This window comes from Aquila chrysaetos, chromosome 2 (genome assembly GCF_900496995.4).
Source record: "Aquila chrysaetos chrysaetos chromosome 2, bAquChr1.4, whole genome shotgun sequence".
NCBI classification, from domain to species: domain Eukaryota; kingdom Metazoa; phylum Chordata; class Aves; order Accipitriformes; family Accipitridae; genus Aquila; species Aquila chrysaetos.
The window spans coordinates 38,651,649-38,664,814 of record NC_044005.1 but is presented as its reverse complement, the minus strand read 5'-3'; the positions used below and the strand labels follow the sequence as shown (position 1 = coordinate 38,664,814).

Below are 13,166 nucleotides of genomic sequence, written 5' to 3'. Positions count from 1 at the left end.
AAGATCATTTAAATTTGTGGTTAGTCCAGTTTTAAAGACAGGGCAAGTCTACACATTAGATGCAAAGATACCTGAGGTTGTTCTAGGTGTGTTAATTCTGGAAACATAAAATTTCAAAGAAAACCAGCACTAGGGCCAAAGCATCAGGAACCCTATTTGCAAAGCCTTATCCCTGTGCTAATAAGCCCCACCTCAGGCAAAGTTTTCTAGTTTAGATGAAGTGCTGTTCAAATGTACCTATCTACACAGGATTGCCCTCTGGAGACTTCCAGGTTTAGACTGTAGCTAACTGTTGGATCTCCGCACCACTGTCCCCTCCCCAGCGCGGGGAACAATAAAGTGTCCAGCATTTCTCTTTGGCAACCAGGCTGTACACTCAGAGACTTTACAAGATTTTAACATGGAGAATACATAAAGTCCTACAGCTAAAGAAAAGTTGCATGTCCTACCAAGGTTAAGTCATTTGGGTCATAGTCCTCTATTGCTGACTATCCTTTTACAAGATAAAATGACAGTAGTGATGGCTTCACCAAACATGTTACTGGTGAAGCCAGAACAGACATAACCTTTGAGGACAGCGAAAGAAATCTAGTTGTGCCTACGTGAGTGTCCTGGTTTCAGCTGGGATGGAGTTAATTGTCTTCCTAGTAGCTGGTACGGTGCTATGTTTTGAGTTCAGTATGCCAAGAATGTCGATAACACACTGATGTTTTCAGTTGTTGCTCAGTAGTGTTTAGACTAATGTCAAGGATTTTTCAGCTTCTCATGCCCAGCCAGCGAGAAAGCTGGAGGGGCACAAGAAGTTGGCACAGGACACAGCCAGGGCACCTGACCCAAACTGGCCAACGGGGTATTCCATACCATGTGACATCCCATTTAGTATAGGAACTGGGAAGTGGGGGGGGGGAATCGCCGCTCGGGGACTAGCTGGGTGTCGGTCGGCGGGTGGTGAGCAATTGCACTGCGCATCATTTGTACATTCCAATCCTTTTATTATTACTGTTGTCATTTTATTAGTGTTATCATTATCATTATTAGTTTCTTCTTTTCTGTTCTATTAAACCGTTCTTATCTCAACCCACGAGTTTTACTTCTTTGCCCGATTTTCTCCCCCATCCCACTGGGTGGGGGGGAGTGAGTGAGCGGCTGCGTGGTGCCTAGTTGTTGGCTGGGGTTAAACCACAACAGTGAGAAAGGGATAAATCACAGTGAGACTTAACTACCTTTTACTTTCATAAGTTGCACAGAAAAGCATGAGACTTTACTCTGGCTGAAAAACATGTTTTTGGACAGACATTTTTTTGGCTTCCTACTCATGAATGTGTTTGCTTAAGAACATGAAGTCCATTTTAGGTACATTTGACCTTATTCTATAAATCTGTAGCTTGAAAGATGTAACATCGTCTACGTTAAATCCAGGCAATTACTAGTAGAGTCTTGGTCTTCTACAACAACGTTCAGTTCCCAGAACAATATACTGTCACAAATCACTACCTCTAATCAACAGACAACTTCACTCCTTATGTTAAAAGCCATTTGGAAAAAAGGCCATTTGCTTTAGCACTGTGCTGAAAACACAGGGGAGCAGCCCACTTTGATCAGGAATTCATTACAGAGAGACTGGTAAGGAGAAGATTTGTCTGAAGTGAGACCATTTTGTCCCAGGAAGCCTATGCCAGCCTTGAAAAGAGGGGAATGTCTTTGCAAATCCAGACTTACACTCTTCAGCTTATTGTTCTTAACAACACTGGATTGAAAAAAGTTAGTTTTGATTCACACTTGTGTAAATGTGAACAGATTTGGCACACTGCTTACACTAAGTTTTTTTAAACTTACATTTAGTAAAACTCAGGAAAAATTAAATGCTGGCCCTTCAGTTGCAATCTAGCAAAGCACTTAGGGACATGTTTGGTTTTCAGTGCAAGAAAGCAGTACTGTATCTTCAGTGTCTTTACATATGTGTTCAGAAATAAGCAGGTAATTCAATACTCTGTGCTAAACTGGATTTATCCAGCATAATATCCTCCCACAAGTTAAGCTCACAGCAAAAAGTATGGCCAGAAACTTTACCAATCTGTTGTCTATCTACTATGTCACTAGAAGGATCATGTTTGCAGATAGAAACATTTAATTTTATTGAAATGACAGAGTTTATTTTGTTTCTACTGGATCTAAACCCAAGATGCCTCTAGTCTTCCATCACAATTAAAATATTTTCCCTCCACCTCTCTTCATTATGATTTTTAGTTGGTTTTGCATCTGTGCTTTGTTTCTCTGGACACCTTCATTTGACAGTCATGGAGTTCAGCTACTCCAGAAAGGCTTTGCCAACGCTGTTGCAGAGCAGTAGAGTGATTCCCACAAAGCCACCTAGTGAGGACGCCCTCACCCAAGTGAACACAATTCCTGGGTCAGGTTTAGTAACCCATTCCCCCAAATGCCATGAACTGGCTGAACAAAAGGACATCTTTGTTGATGTCAGCTACATCTGTATGGGTGATTTTGCTGGCATTGGGATGATGGGAGTCTTACTTTTTTCACATTCCTTACCACCAGGATAGACCTAGCCTACAAACCAATCATGCTTTTTTGCTCTCATTATTACAAACCTGTTAGAAATAGCATGAGGCTTTCGGTGTCCTGTGGGGAATACAGCAAAAATGGTTCCACCCCACAGAGATCCTAACAATGATCAGTTCATCTTTATCCATCCAATAGGGCTGGAAATCACCAGTGGCACTGCAAATCTGTTACCATCTCAATAGCAATGCACAACTTTATTCCCATTAATCTGTCTTCCATCCATTCACACATCAAGTACAACCCTGCTTCATTTTACAGATTATATCCATGTTACTCCAGACAAAGGTCACTTTATAGTTACAGTTCTTCAATTGAATAAAAGCTTTTGATGCAGTAAATCATGGTCTCTCACTGTTCAAACTCACACAATACAAAACAAATAATGCTGCCCTTTCTTTCAGAATTCCCGTTCTACCTCGCTACTCATTTCTTTACAAAATAAAATGAGGCACTTTTCACTTGCTTCAGCCATATAAATTACTTACAGCGCTTTGGAGATGGTTTGCCATGCTGCACTACAAACCCAGACACTATGCTATTTTGAGATTAAAATGAGACTCTTTCATTACATTAGTGACAAATGAAACATGATGTACCACAGTTTCCCTAGATTTAGCTGTTCCTAGATCTTTTCCCTCTTAGTACTGTGAAACTTAAAACCTAAGACGCTCTCTTCCAAGTGCCATGTAGCTTTTGTTTCTCCTTATCAGAAGTTACCTGCCTCAATAAGATATTATAGGCAAGGTGAGCATGGTTGTGTACACACAGACATGTGTGCAGTGGAAAAGAGGGCAGGAAAAAGGGTGGATTAATCAATTAACTAATCATCCAGTCCTGCTGGTACAAAAATCAAAGTCTTCTTCCCTTTAACAATACAAGGTATTCTGTCCTTTCTTTGGGTAGTGAGGGGAGCCAGTCAGCATAAGACACAAAAGTTTTGATGTTAAATTTGCAGATAGTTATAACTTTCTTTAAAAAGGAAGAATAAGACATAGCAGGATAAAACTTAATGTCAAGTACACTCATGCAAGACGGCACCCATTTAATGGGAACAGTGCTTTATTTAGCACTGAAGGTCATAGTAAGAACTGAGGCCAATAGCTGAAGGCAGATAAATTCTAATCTGAAATACAGAACAAGTACTTAGCAGCAAGGTAGCTAAAACTTGAAAACACTGTCAAGGCAAACCAGGAACTCACATTTCTTGATGTCTTTAAAGAAAAGTGAATGCCTTTCTAGAAGACATGTTTCAATGTAACATAAGTTATCAGGTACCTGAAGGAAACATGTATGATATATGGGAGGTCAGTTTGGATGAACTGCTGATTCCACCTGTTTTTAAACCCTATGAAACTGAAAATAAATCATTGCTCAAAAGCAAGTCCTAGCTCACTAGTATTATTTGCCTTACGTTTCCAGTGCTTCTGAGCTCTTCCAGTGAAGAGCAACGTTAATCACTTGGTTAAAGCATTCAGCGAAAAGTCCCAACAGACTCTCCAGCTGGCAACCAGTCACCGTGTTCCCTGTCTTCTTTTGCAGCACCATCCTCTGGGTAACAGAGAGCATTTACTTAGGTGACATGGAATGAGACTTACTTCCACAAACAGCCAAGCTATCAGTTGCTAATAGCTAGGCTCTGTTGCTAGCTTGTATTTATGCCTCAGAATACTGCTGCTTCTAAAGCTAGACTCAGACGATCGCCCGCAGAATACAGCTTAAAACTGACATCAGCTTATTCAGCCTATCTTTTTTTTTGCATAGGTGTGTGCATAGCTAAGTGGCATCTCCTAGTTCAGCCAACCTAACTCAGTAAGTGCTACATTCAGGTTCAATGAAACTACAACTAGGCAAGAACAACCCAGAATCTGTTCTGACTGATACATGAGAACAGAATTACCAACTAATAATTTCCAATCCAAACCAGAAATTGTATCACTGCCAATGAGAAAAATAATCTTGTGACTTGCACCCTTAATCAAGTAGATCTGGAGCTTTTTTACTGTTATTCTTCTTTTTAACGGTATCACTTCATTCACTTTAACTAGTATATTGAATTAGGGAAGCAACAGCAAGTCCTTAAACAAAATACACAAGCAGACAGTAAAACTTCCGATATTTTGCAGTGCTTAGATCCAGGCTTCTGCCTCTCTGTTTAAGATCTCTACAAAATAGAGATCTGCTGTCAGACTGGATTTTGCACTCACAATTCAGGTTCATCACAGAGTCACACTGTACAGCATGGCAGTACATTACATGCCACTGTATTGCAATGGAAAGGCAACTGAGGCTTTTTAGGGGTTTGCGCTCCACCCCCTCCATAGCACAGAGCATACTGAAGCAATGAAAGGAGACTGAAGCCTGAATTTCCTTGCTAAATATCTGACTGGCCAATCTTTCTTTCCAATCATCAAATTTCATTTCTCTAGTCTGCAAGTGGAAATAAAAGAATGAGTGAATAAATGGATTCTTTTCATCCCTGAACACTTCTAAAAGCAAAGAAGTTTTCTCTGTGGCACCCTTGGGCAGCCTGGAGCTCTCCTCTGACAATAAAAGAGAAGCAGTTCTGCCTTCACTAGGGTCTCCTCCGAACACTTCTGTGCTTGCACTGAGGCCATGAGATGCAAAGATACCAGGGAAACAGAGCAGCGATTTACATTGACAAAGAGGATTTTGATACACTCCTCCAAATGGGGCAGCATTACCATCTTAATAGCCTTTTGCTCTCAGCCCTCTTCCTGAGGACGCTGGAGATTTTTGCGAATGGAGAACAGTTCCGCTTCCCATTTTAACTGCAACAATAGCAGAAGGGCTCCTTAAACTGCATCAAATAGCAGCCTGTGAAATCCCTAACTAGCTGCACTGCCTCTCCTGCCGTTTTATTATCCTCTGGCCCACAGAACAAAAGTGGGGAGAGCTCCTCCTCATTTTTAGCCTATTCCACACATCCTAATCCCTCAGAGGTGGCAATGGAAATTGCTTGTGGAACTGTTAAATCACACTTTCACTTTGTCTTTCATTCCCCATTCACCCTCACTAATCAAGGAGTTTCCAGCCACATTTTCCGATATCAGTTTGTTTATGGCCTATTGGTTAATGGTCCCGGGATGGGACCCGCTGAGTAAAAAGAAAGAATCCTGGGCACTTCAGCCAGCTGCTGCTTCTCACCAGTTCCCACACCCATCCACTTGTTCCCATCAGCCACCCCGAGTGTGCTCACCTCCTGACACCAACTGAATGAAACAACAAAGCCTGAACGGGAAAGCTGCCTTTGCAATCAGGCTGCGGGACAGATTCCACTTGTTAGTGCTATATGACATCCCTCAAGCAGCAATGCAGAGACACTCCCTCACCGGCTACCCGCGGCCAGTTGCCTTACTGACATCTTACCTTGCATCCAGCTTCCCTTTGGAAGGAAGCACTAGCTACAACTCTCATAAAAAATCTAGCCTCTCTTGCACAAGGCAGCCTGGTGCCACTTTCTGCATCTTATCCGCAACAGCCATTTCCAGGTGATTTGTTCACTTCCTCTTTCCATAGAAATAATGATCACTGAAATGTGGGATGAGAACATGCAATATTTACTTTGTACAACTCAGTGAGGTGGCTCACGTGTAAGTGCTTACAAGTCTCTGTAAAATAGTCTGGGGCACATTATTAGGGGAACCATGCCCTTCCTTACTACCCATCTTGGAAAAAAATATCTAAAATGGAAACATAATGGTGTAGTCAGGAAGTAAGAAAAGGCTCACACAAAGAAGAGCTTCAAGCTGCCTTCCAAAATGTAAAAAGAATGCCTGATATCGAGACAGTGTTTACTTAGAGAAATCCAAACTGGTATCTCACCTGTTTTTAGAAAAATGGTGAATGATGTTTTAAACGTCCGCCCCAGAAACGTATGGATACAGGGAAAAGAGCAATTGCCATACTCCCAAAACAGTGCTATCCTTCTATCAGAGAGTCCTACTCCACCATCGTTACGTGTTACCAGGCCCATTTGTTCTTTAAAGGTAGGGTTTGGTCCTTGGAAAGCTATATTCCTGGCTCACAGAGAAGAACTGAAACAAATAAAGATCATCTCTGAACAAATGCTTCCTGTTTCTGAAATGGGAAATCTTTCTTTCCCAAAGTTTCACTACATTAGTGCCTGAGGACAGAGCAGGAAATTGTCTGCCTTTTTTTATAATGATCAGAAACACCTCTGCAACTCAGAAGATATTTGAGATAGAAAGTAGCTTGCCTTCTGCCTAATACTGAACCAAAACATGTCTAGACCAACTGTTGCAAGCCATCTCAGTTTAAACTAATAAAAACTGGTTTTAGTTCCTGTAGCCTTTTAAAATTACTGGTACCAAGTAAAGCAGATCAAATTCCCAAAATGCCATCTAAGAATACACTGGGTATAGTATCCAAAGGCTTTGGAAACATCGGATGGACCCCCCACATTATCATTATGTAGATGTACCAAATGGAAGCAAAAATGCACCATAAAATATTTTTGTTTCTTTTGTTTTCCTACATTGTGTATCACCAGAGATATAAGCATATTTAGTCATTAGTAAATGTAAATATGTCATTGGCCTAGTGCTGCCTGTTTGAAGGTGAGAAATGGGCAATGAGAAGGAAGAGAACTGTTCACATACCTTAAAATGTTCGTAGGGCTTTATGGGATCAGTGATTATCAGTCACTGGAACCTGAGAAACAGCGATGCTCACTTTTCTTAATGCCATGGTTGCATATCAGAGTGTATCCTCTAACCAAAACGTGACAGGCACTGACTAGTTTTATTTAGTCTGCTAAACTGATGCAGCAGTCAGGAGCCAGGCTGCATATCAACAGACAGCAACTCAACAAAATTGATCTATGAATGTCTGTCAAAAATAAGGACCTTAAAGGAAGATTTAGTGGGATAAATGGGGAAAAGAAGGGAAGAGCTGAACTTCCCTTTTTGCTATGGTCTGAAAGTACGTGATTTAGGACATGGCCACAAGGAATCCTAGTTCCCTGCCATCATGATAGTAATATCCAGCTTTTCAGTACACTACCTCATATCCTAGAGAATCTGAGGATTATTTAAGACCATGGGACATTAGCATTAAAATAATCACAAAAAAGGAGAACAGATATTAATTTCCTGTATTTTTATTGATGTCAAGCTATTTGCTAAAGAATAACCATTTATTAAAGCAGGTTATTAATGATAGATGGGTATGTTTCTCCTGAAGAAACCTATCCCATAGGAGCAGTGTTGCCAGAACTATTCTACTTTACCCTGAAGGAAAACAGGGAGCCTTGATTAATAATTTCAGGGCCCATTCTTAGATCCATGGGAATATGCAACAACTAATTTAGTATAATCCAAGACAAAGCAGTGAAGGCAGGAGAAGCCTGCCCTTGCCAACCAGACTGTTTAAATGTGTGGGGGTTTAATTAGGTATAAACAGGACCATTTTCAACAATAGTTGCTGTTACCTACATTCAGCCTGCTTAAAATACTAATTGAAAAGGCGAAACAATCAATGCTTTGGTCTTACCTTGAAGAACCAAGCCTGATTTCTCAATGGTGTAGAAAAAAGCAGAGAATGGAGCAACAGGGGATTTAGCAACCAGGAGCTGCAAAACAAACAAGTAATATGTAAGTACACATCTTTATAACATACTGATCAGAGCTCAGATCTGTAGAATAATCTCACTGGATTTAACTTCCAGAAGTAGTAAAGCATACTGAAGAAATAACAAGGTAGTTATTGATCTAGCCCTGTCACTTCTAAGTAGCTGAGGTCTTCTCATATGCATGTATAGATCATGCTGCAATTTTAAAAGGACTCACAGGTCCTAAAAAAACACTGTCATGAAAGCAGCAAGTTTTGCTTGTCTTATTGGCATCCTGTTAAGCTTAATAATTTCTGCTGGTTCAGGCAGTTGCACTCAGATAGAGACAATTTTGAGCAGAATTGCAACTGCCACTGTGTAATGCAATTTTAATCGCCATTAGCCGTTCCACAGATGTGCCCCCTCGGCTTCTCCAAGAACTCCACCCATTGCCTTCCTCCAGCCCCTGGAAGCAGTGTGGTCCACCTGTGGGTCATCACACCGGGGATGGTAACATGACATTGCACGTCCTCTTTTGCAAAAGGGGTAATGACCAAGTCAAGCTTTATTGAAGGATCTTGTCCTTGGAGTAACAAAACAGGAATTGGAACTCCCTCAGGGTGTACAGCTCAACTGAATTTAGCTCAGCATTTGGGTGCACTAGCTCTCCATGGTCAGGCCAGAAATATCCCAACCTCTCTAGCTCCACTACGGAGGAACAATCCTCTGTGGAAGGTGAGCTGCAGCAGAGCTCTGGAGACAAAGAAATGGGCTTGTAGGCAGGGTAGGTGACATGGGACCCGCAGTGGCAAACTCACACAAATGTGCCAGGTTTTATCGCTTGGCTGTTTGATTTTTGCTCATTGCCGAGGACTGCTCCCTCACAGCTTGCCTCAAAATAACCCCCATTCTGTCACCTACATGAAAGTGACATTTTAATGATAAACTTAATAAGCTCTGCCCAAGAGTGTAATCAGCACAAACATTGATCTAATGGTCCCCATGTGGGCCCTGCAGAAGACTCTGACAGCAGTGACTGAAATGGAGAGCGGGCTGCTGCTCTGCCTCCGGCACAGAGCTGCTGAACAAAGCTGAAACACGTTTCTCTGCTCACCTCTTCAACCGCTAGAAAAGGCTGGGAACTGGAAACCAGCCCTCCCGGCGGTGGCCGTGCACCCTGAAAGAGCCTTCCCACCTTCCCAGCCCCTGAGGACACGGTTTGGGCAGGCGGTTCCCCCTCAGCCCGTGCTGATGCTCTGCAGGGATCTGCTCCAAGCAGAGCAATGCTGCAGAGCCCGAGCTGTGCCTGCTGAGGACACAGAGCAGGCCCACCGACTTCCGAATTTCTGCCAATGCCCTGACTTCAGCCAACCCCTCTGTGAGGCCTGCCTGGCAGCGTGCTGTGGAACCATCGCGCACCTCAGTGCCTGAATTTCCAAAGCCCCGTCAGACACTACACCTTCTCAGCCCAAGATAGGCAGCCCTCTGTCAGGTACATCCAAATACAGATTTCGTAGAACAACAGACAGTAATAATCTTATTTTTAGAGGCGTGAGGCACAACGGATCCTGCCGATTTCAACTAGAGTAAAAAAACCCCATTATTTCCAAAGGTCATGCTCTAATTCTGCCAAACATTCAAGCACTCATAAGGGTCACTGCATATGAATTTCGGTTGGTGGAGCCTAACGATCAGCAGGGAAACAGTAAGCAGGTTTTATAAAAGCCAAGAGAGACTACAGAAAAACAAGGAAGTTCATGCTCACCAAAACTGCTCACATTTCACTGAAAAGTCAGACAGTATTGAATCACTTAATAGACATGCAGGACTAGGACATTTATTCCTAAGTGTAAGATTAACAATGTCAAGCACCAGAAGTTTGAGCTCTGCAGTGTCCTTACGTAACCAGAGGATTTGGCAGCAAATTCTGCTGCAGAATCGAGGCTCGTGTGACTTTCCTGTAGCACTTTAAATGCTAAGGGTGTCTGTACAGTAGGTAGGTGCGGACAGGACCATGCTTAGGTGTCTCGCAACTCTCTCTCATCTGATTCTGACACAGGCTGAAGAAACAAAATCCTCGTATCTGGTTCTTCAAACGTAACCATTGTTACCCACAGCCAGCTAACATTTTTATGGTTTTCAGAATTTAAACCAAACATAGTCTCCCTTCTTCTTCAGACAGTAAAAAATAAAGGCAGGCACATAAAGACCACAAATACAGCCGGAGAACATCAGACCAGTCCAAATGTCAGTGTTTTCCTTTCAGTCACATGAAGCTGGCAAACCCACCTCAGGATGCGATACAACCTTTGTGAACACTCCAAGTAGGAAAACTGCTGTGGTAGCACTTTCCCCTCTTCCATGTTAGTTACTGTTCTCTCTGGAATGAACTTCTGGAGAAAGGAGGGGCATGTCACATCCCATGTCCGTGACGCACCTTGACAAAACCCGAATTCCCTTGGCCGTCATTATCCCCAGAGCCAGCACTTCCCACTGACGCGGCAGGAGGGGGAACTCTGCCAGGAGGCAAGCAGAGTGCCTCCTGGTGCTCCGCATACTCCCTCAGCTCTGAGAACATGAGGGAGAGGATGGGGTGGAAAAACCGAAAACTTCAGCTACAGAGTCTCCCACAACAGCTGGATGTTTAATCAGAAAGGCCTGAAGTGAAACAGTTACAAATCTGATGTCTAAGGTCAAATTTTTGGCATTCTGTGCTGTAATATGCACATAAATACTAACCTATATATGCATGTGCACTAGGCACAGCTGTACGTGCAAACGGATGGACATTCAAATAACCCTATGTACATTCTGTTACTGCATTTTTATGCAGTTACAATATGTGTATAACTAAGTATAGCAATGAAAAAATATAATAAATCACATCCTTTCAGCAGCATATCACAGGACCCCTCTAAAAGGCTGCTGCTGCACAGTTACATCTGAGGCTCAGAATTAGCTTCCTTTTTAGTGAAACGGGAACAGTTCAGAATATGCAAAGGTATTGCTTTATTTTCAATGTTTGCTTACTGAGAAAAATAACCTTTAAAGTACGATTGCATATTTCACAACCAGACAGAGTACAAAGAATTCTTTTTTATAACACCAAACTCTACATTAACATAACTTTTTAAAAAAAGTAAATACGTATTTAGATTTGTGTTTCAACCAAAGAGAAAAAACTGTAAAGGTCATTGCAACCATCCTCTGGTTGGAATAGCCAACACAGAGTAGGTTCTTATGTATGCACCAGGAACTTATAAAACATAGAAGGAAATACATATCAAAAAAACAAAATTATGTTTTGGAGGCCAAGATTATTAACAATATCAAAACAGAAATAAAAATTGGAGTTATAATGAAATGACATTGGGATAGGGGTTAAATATATTCTAGACATGAGTGAAGAAATAATCAGTGTTCAACAAGCAAGATGACGCTGAAGAGGAGGAGAAGGCAGATAATGGGAATTATCTATATCATATAGATACAGAAATAACAACTGAATGGAAAGAAAACTCCAGGAGCTTAGCGCATTCAGTAGAAAATAGATAATCTCTGTCAAAAAAACATTGTAAGAATCAGCATGTGAATTTAGGTCTGATTGATAGGTAGTATTTGTCATACATCTATGAGAATGAAGATGATGTAACCTAACTGAGGAGCAGCAAACATAGTCCTCAAAGGCAAGAGCAAAATAATGTAAACTGGTGAGTTGAGGTCTGTAATCTGATTTCAGTATCATGCAGAGCTTTAGAAGAAATTTTGAAGGGAAAAATAACTAAAGACTTGGAAAAATAACTAAAGACTTGGAAAATGGCATAGAATGAAACATGGATATTGTGCCAGGCATACCTGACATCATCCTTTGAATTTTTTAGAAATCTGAAGTAAATTGGACCTCATCTATTTGGATCTCTGTAAAGTTTTTAACACTACTAAATAGGAACTGATAATGAAGAAAACAAGAATAAGCACAGAAGCCGTAAGACAAAAGGAGAAACCGTCAGTTATTGAAAAGAAAACACTTCCTGGATATATGAGTACGTCACAAGATATACTGACACACAAGGTGATGTAGCCAGGACAACAGCAGATCCAATTGTACAGCACACCGACCACCACATAAACCTGGCAAAACCAGGGAGACACTGGTGTTTCTGTACAAGCCACCAGTAAGCTTTAATCTGGAATACCATGTACAGTACAGGTCACTCATGAACTCAAACTGCAGGAGATGAGCTGTATGCTGGTGAGGAGAATGAGGTGTGCATGTGAGAGGCCACTAGAAAAAATTAGCTCAATGTGTCTAGCAAAAATGAAGGCTGACAGTTGTCTATGTGTGTAAGTGAATGGTGAGAGTGGAAATGAGAGAATGGAGCAGGAAGAAAGAGAAGAGCTTCTTAAACTGACAACACTGGCACAAGAACAAACGTGCAGCCATAAAGACATTTTGGCTGGACATTTTGAAGTTTATAACCATCAGTAAAGTGAGATTCTGGAATAGCCTTCAACTCAAAAAGGCAAGGCTAAAAAAAAATCTTTGCTTTTAGGATTCAGATTAAGATATTTATGAAAGGGATACAAAGCAGTGCCTGCGATGCACTCCATGACCTACGAAGTCTCTTCAAGTCCTATGGGCATCCTGAGACACATTGAAGCCCTGCCAACTAATCTTTTATGCTGATAGAACTGACGGAGTTGGAATAACACATACTAACAATGTCCCTTGACGGTCCATATGCAGCCAAGGATCTTTGTGGTCAATAAACCAAGAAAAAATTGCTGGTTTTCAAATACAGAATTTATAATTTAAAGTCTTCTCATCTTTATCTTCTGGTGATCATCTGCTCCTCTCCCTAAGATTCCAAGCAGCCACTTGAGGATATTGAGAACACAAGGGATCTTCCAGGATAACTCAGAAGCAGACAGCTCAGGCAGAACAGGTATTTCTAAACTCACACATATTTAACATATGTCTTGTTCCAATTCT

The 13,166-nt window shown here is 41.5% G+C and overlaps 1 protein-coding gene across 21 annotated transcripts in view; it reads right to left on the bottom strand.

The window, feature by feature from the left end:
* RAD51B (RAD51 paralog B) overlaps nucleotides 1–13,166 on the bottom strand; it is a 495,227-nt gene that overhangs the window by 169,641 nt on the left and 312,420 nt on the right. For 20 of the 21 annotated variants that reach the window (XR_003925819.2, XR_003925817.2, XR_003925818.2 and 17 more), the window contains exon 10: nucleotides 8,116–8,194. Coding sequence is in view for 12 of the 21 variants with exons in the window: in XM_030031133.2 (XP_029886993.1) it covers nucleotides 8,116–8,194 (79 nt within the window). In the remaining 9 variants the exon portion in view is untranslated. Of the gene's footprint in view, nucleotides 1–7,223; nucleotides 7,276–8,115; nucleotides 8,195–13,166 lie in introns of all 21 variants that reach the window. The other variant, XM_030031222.1, reaches the window with a different exon arrangement.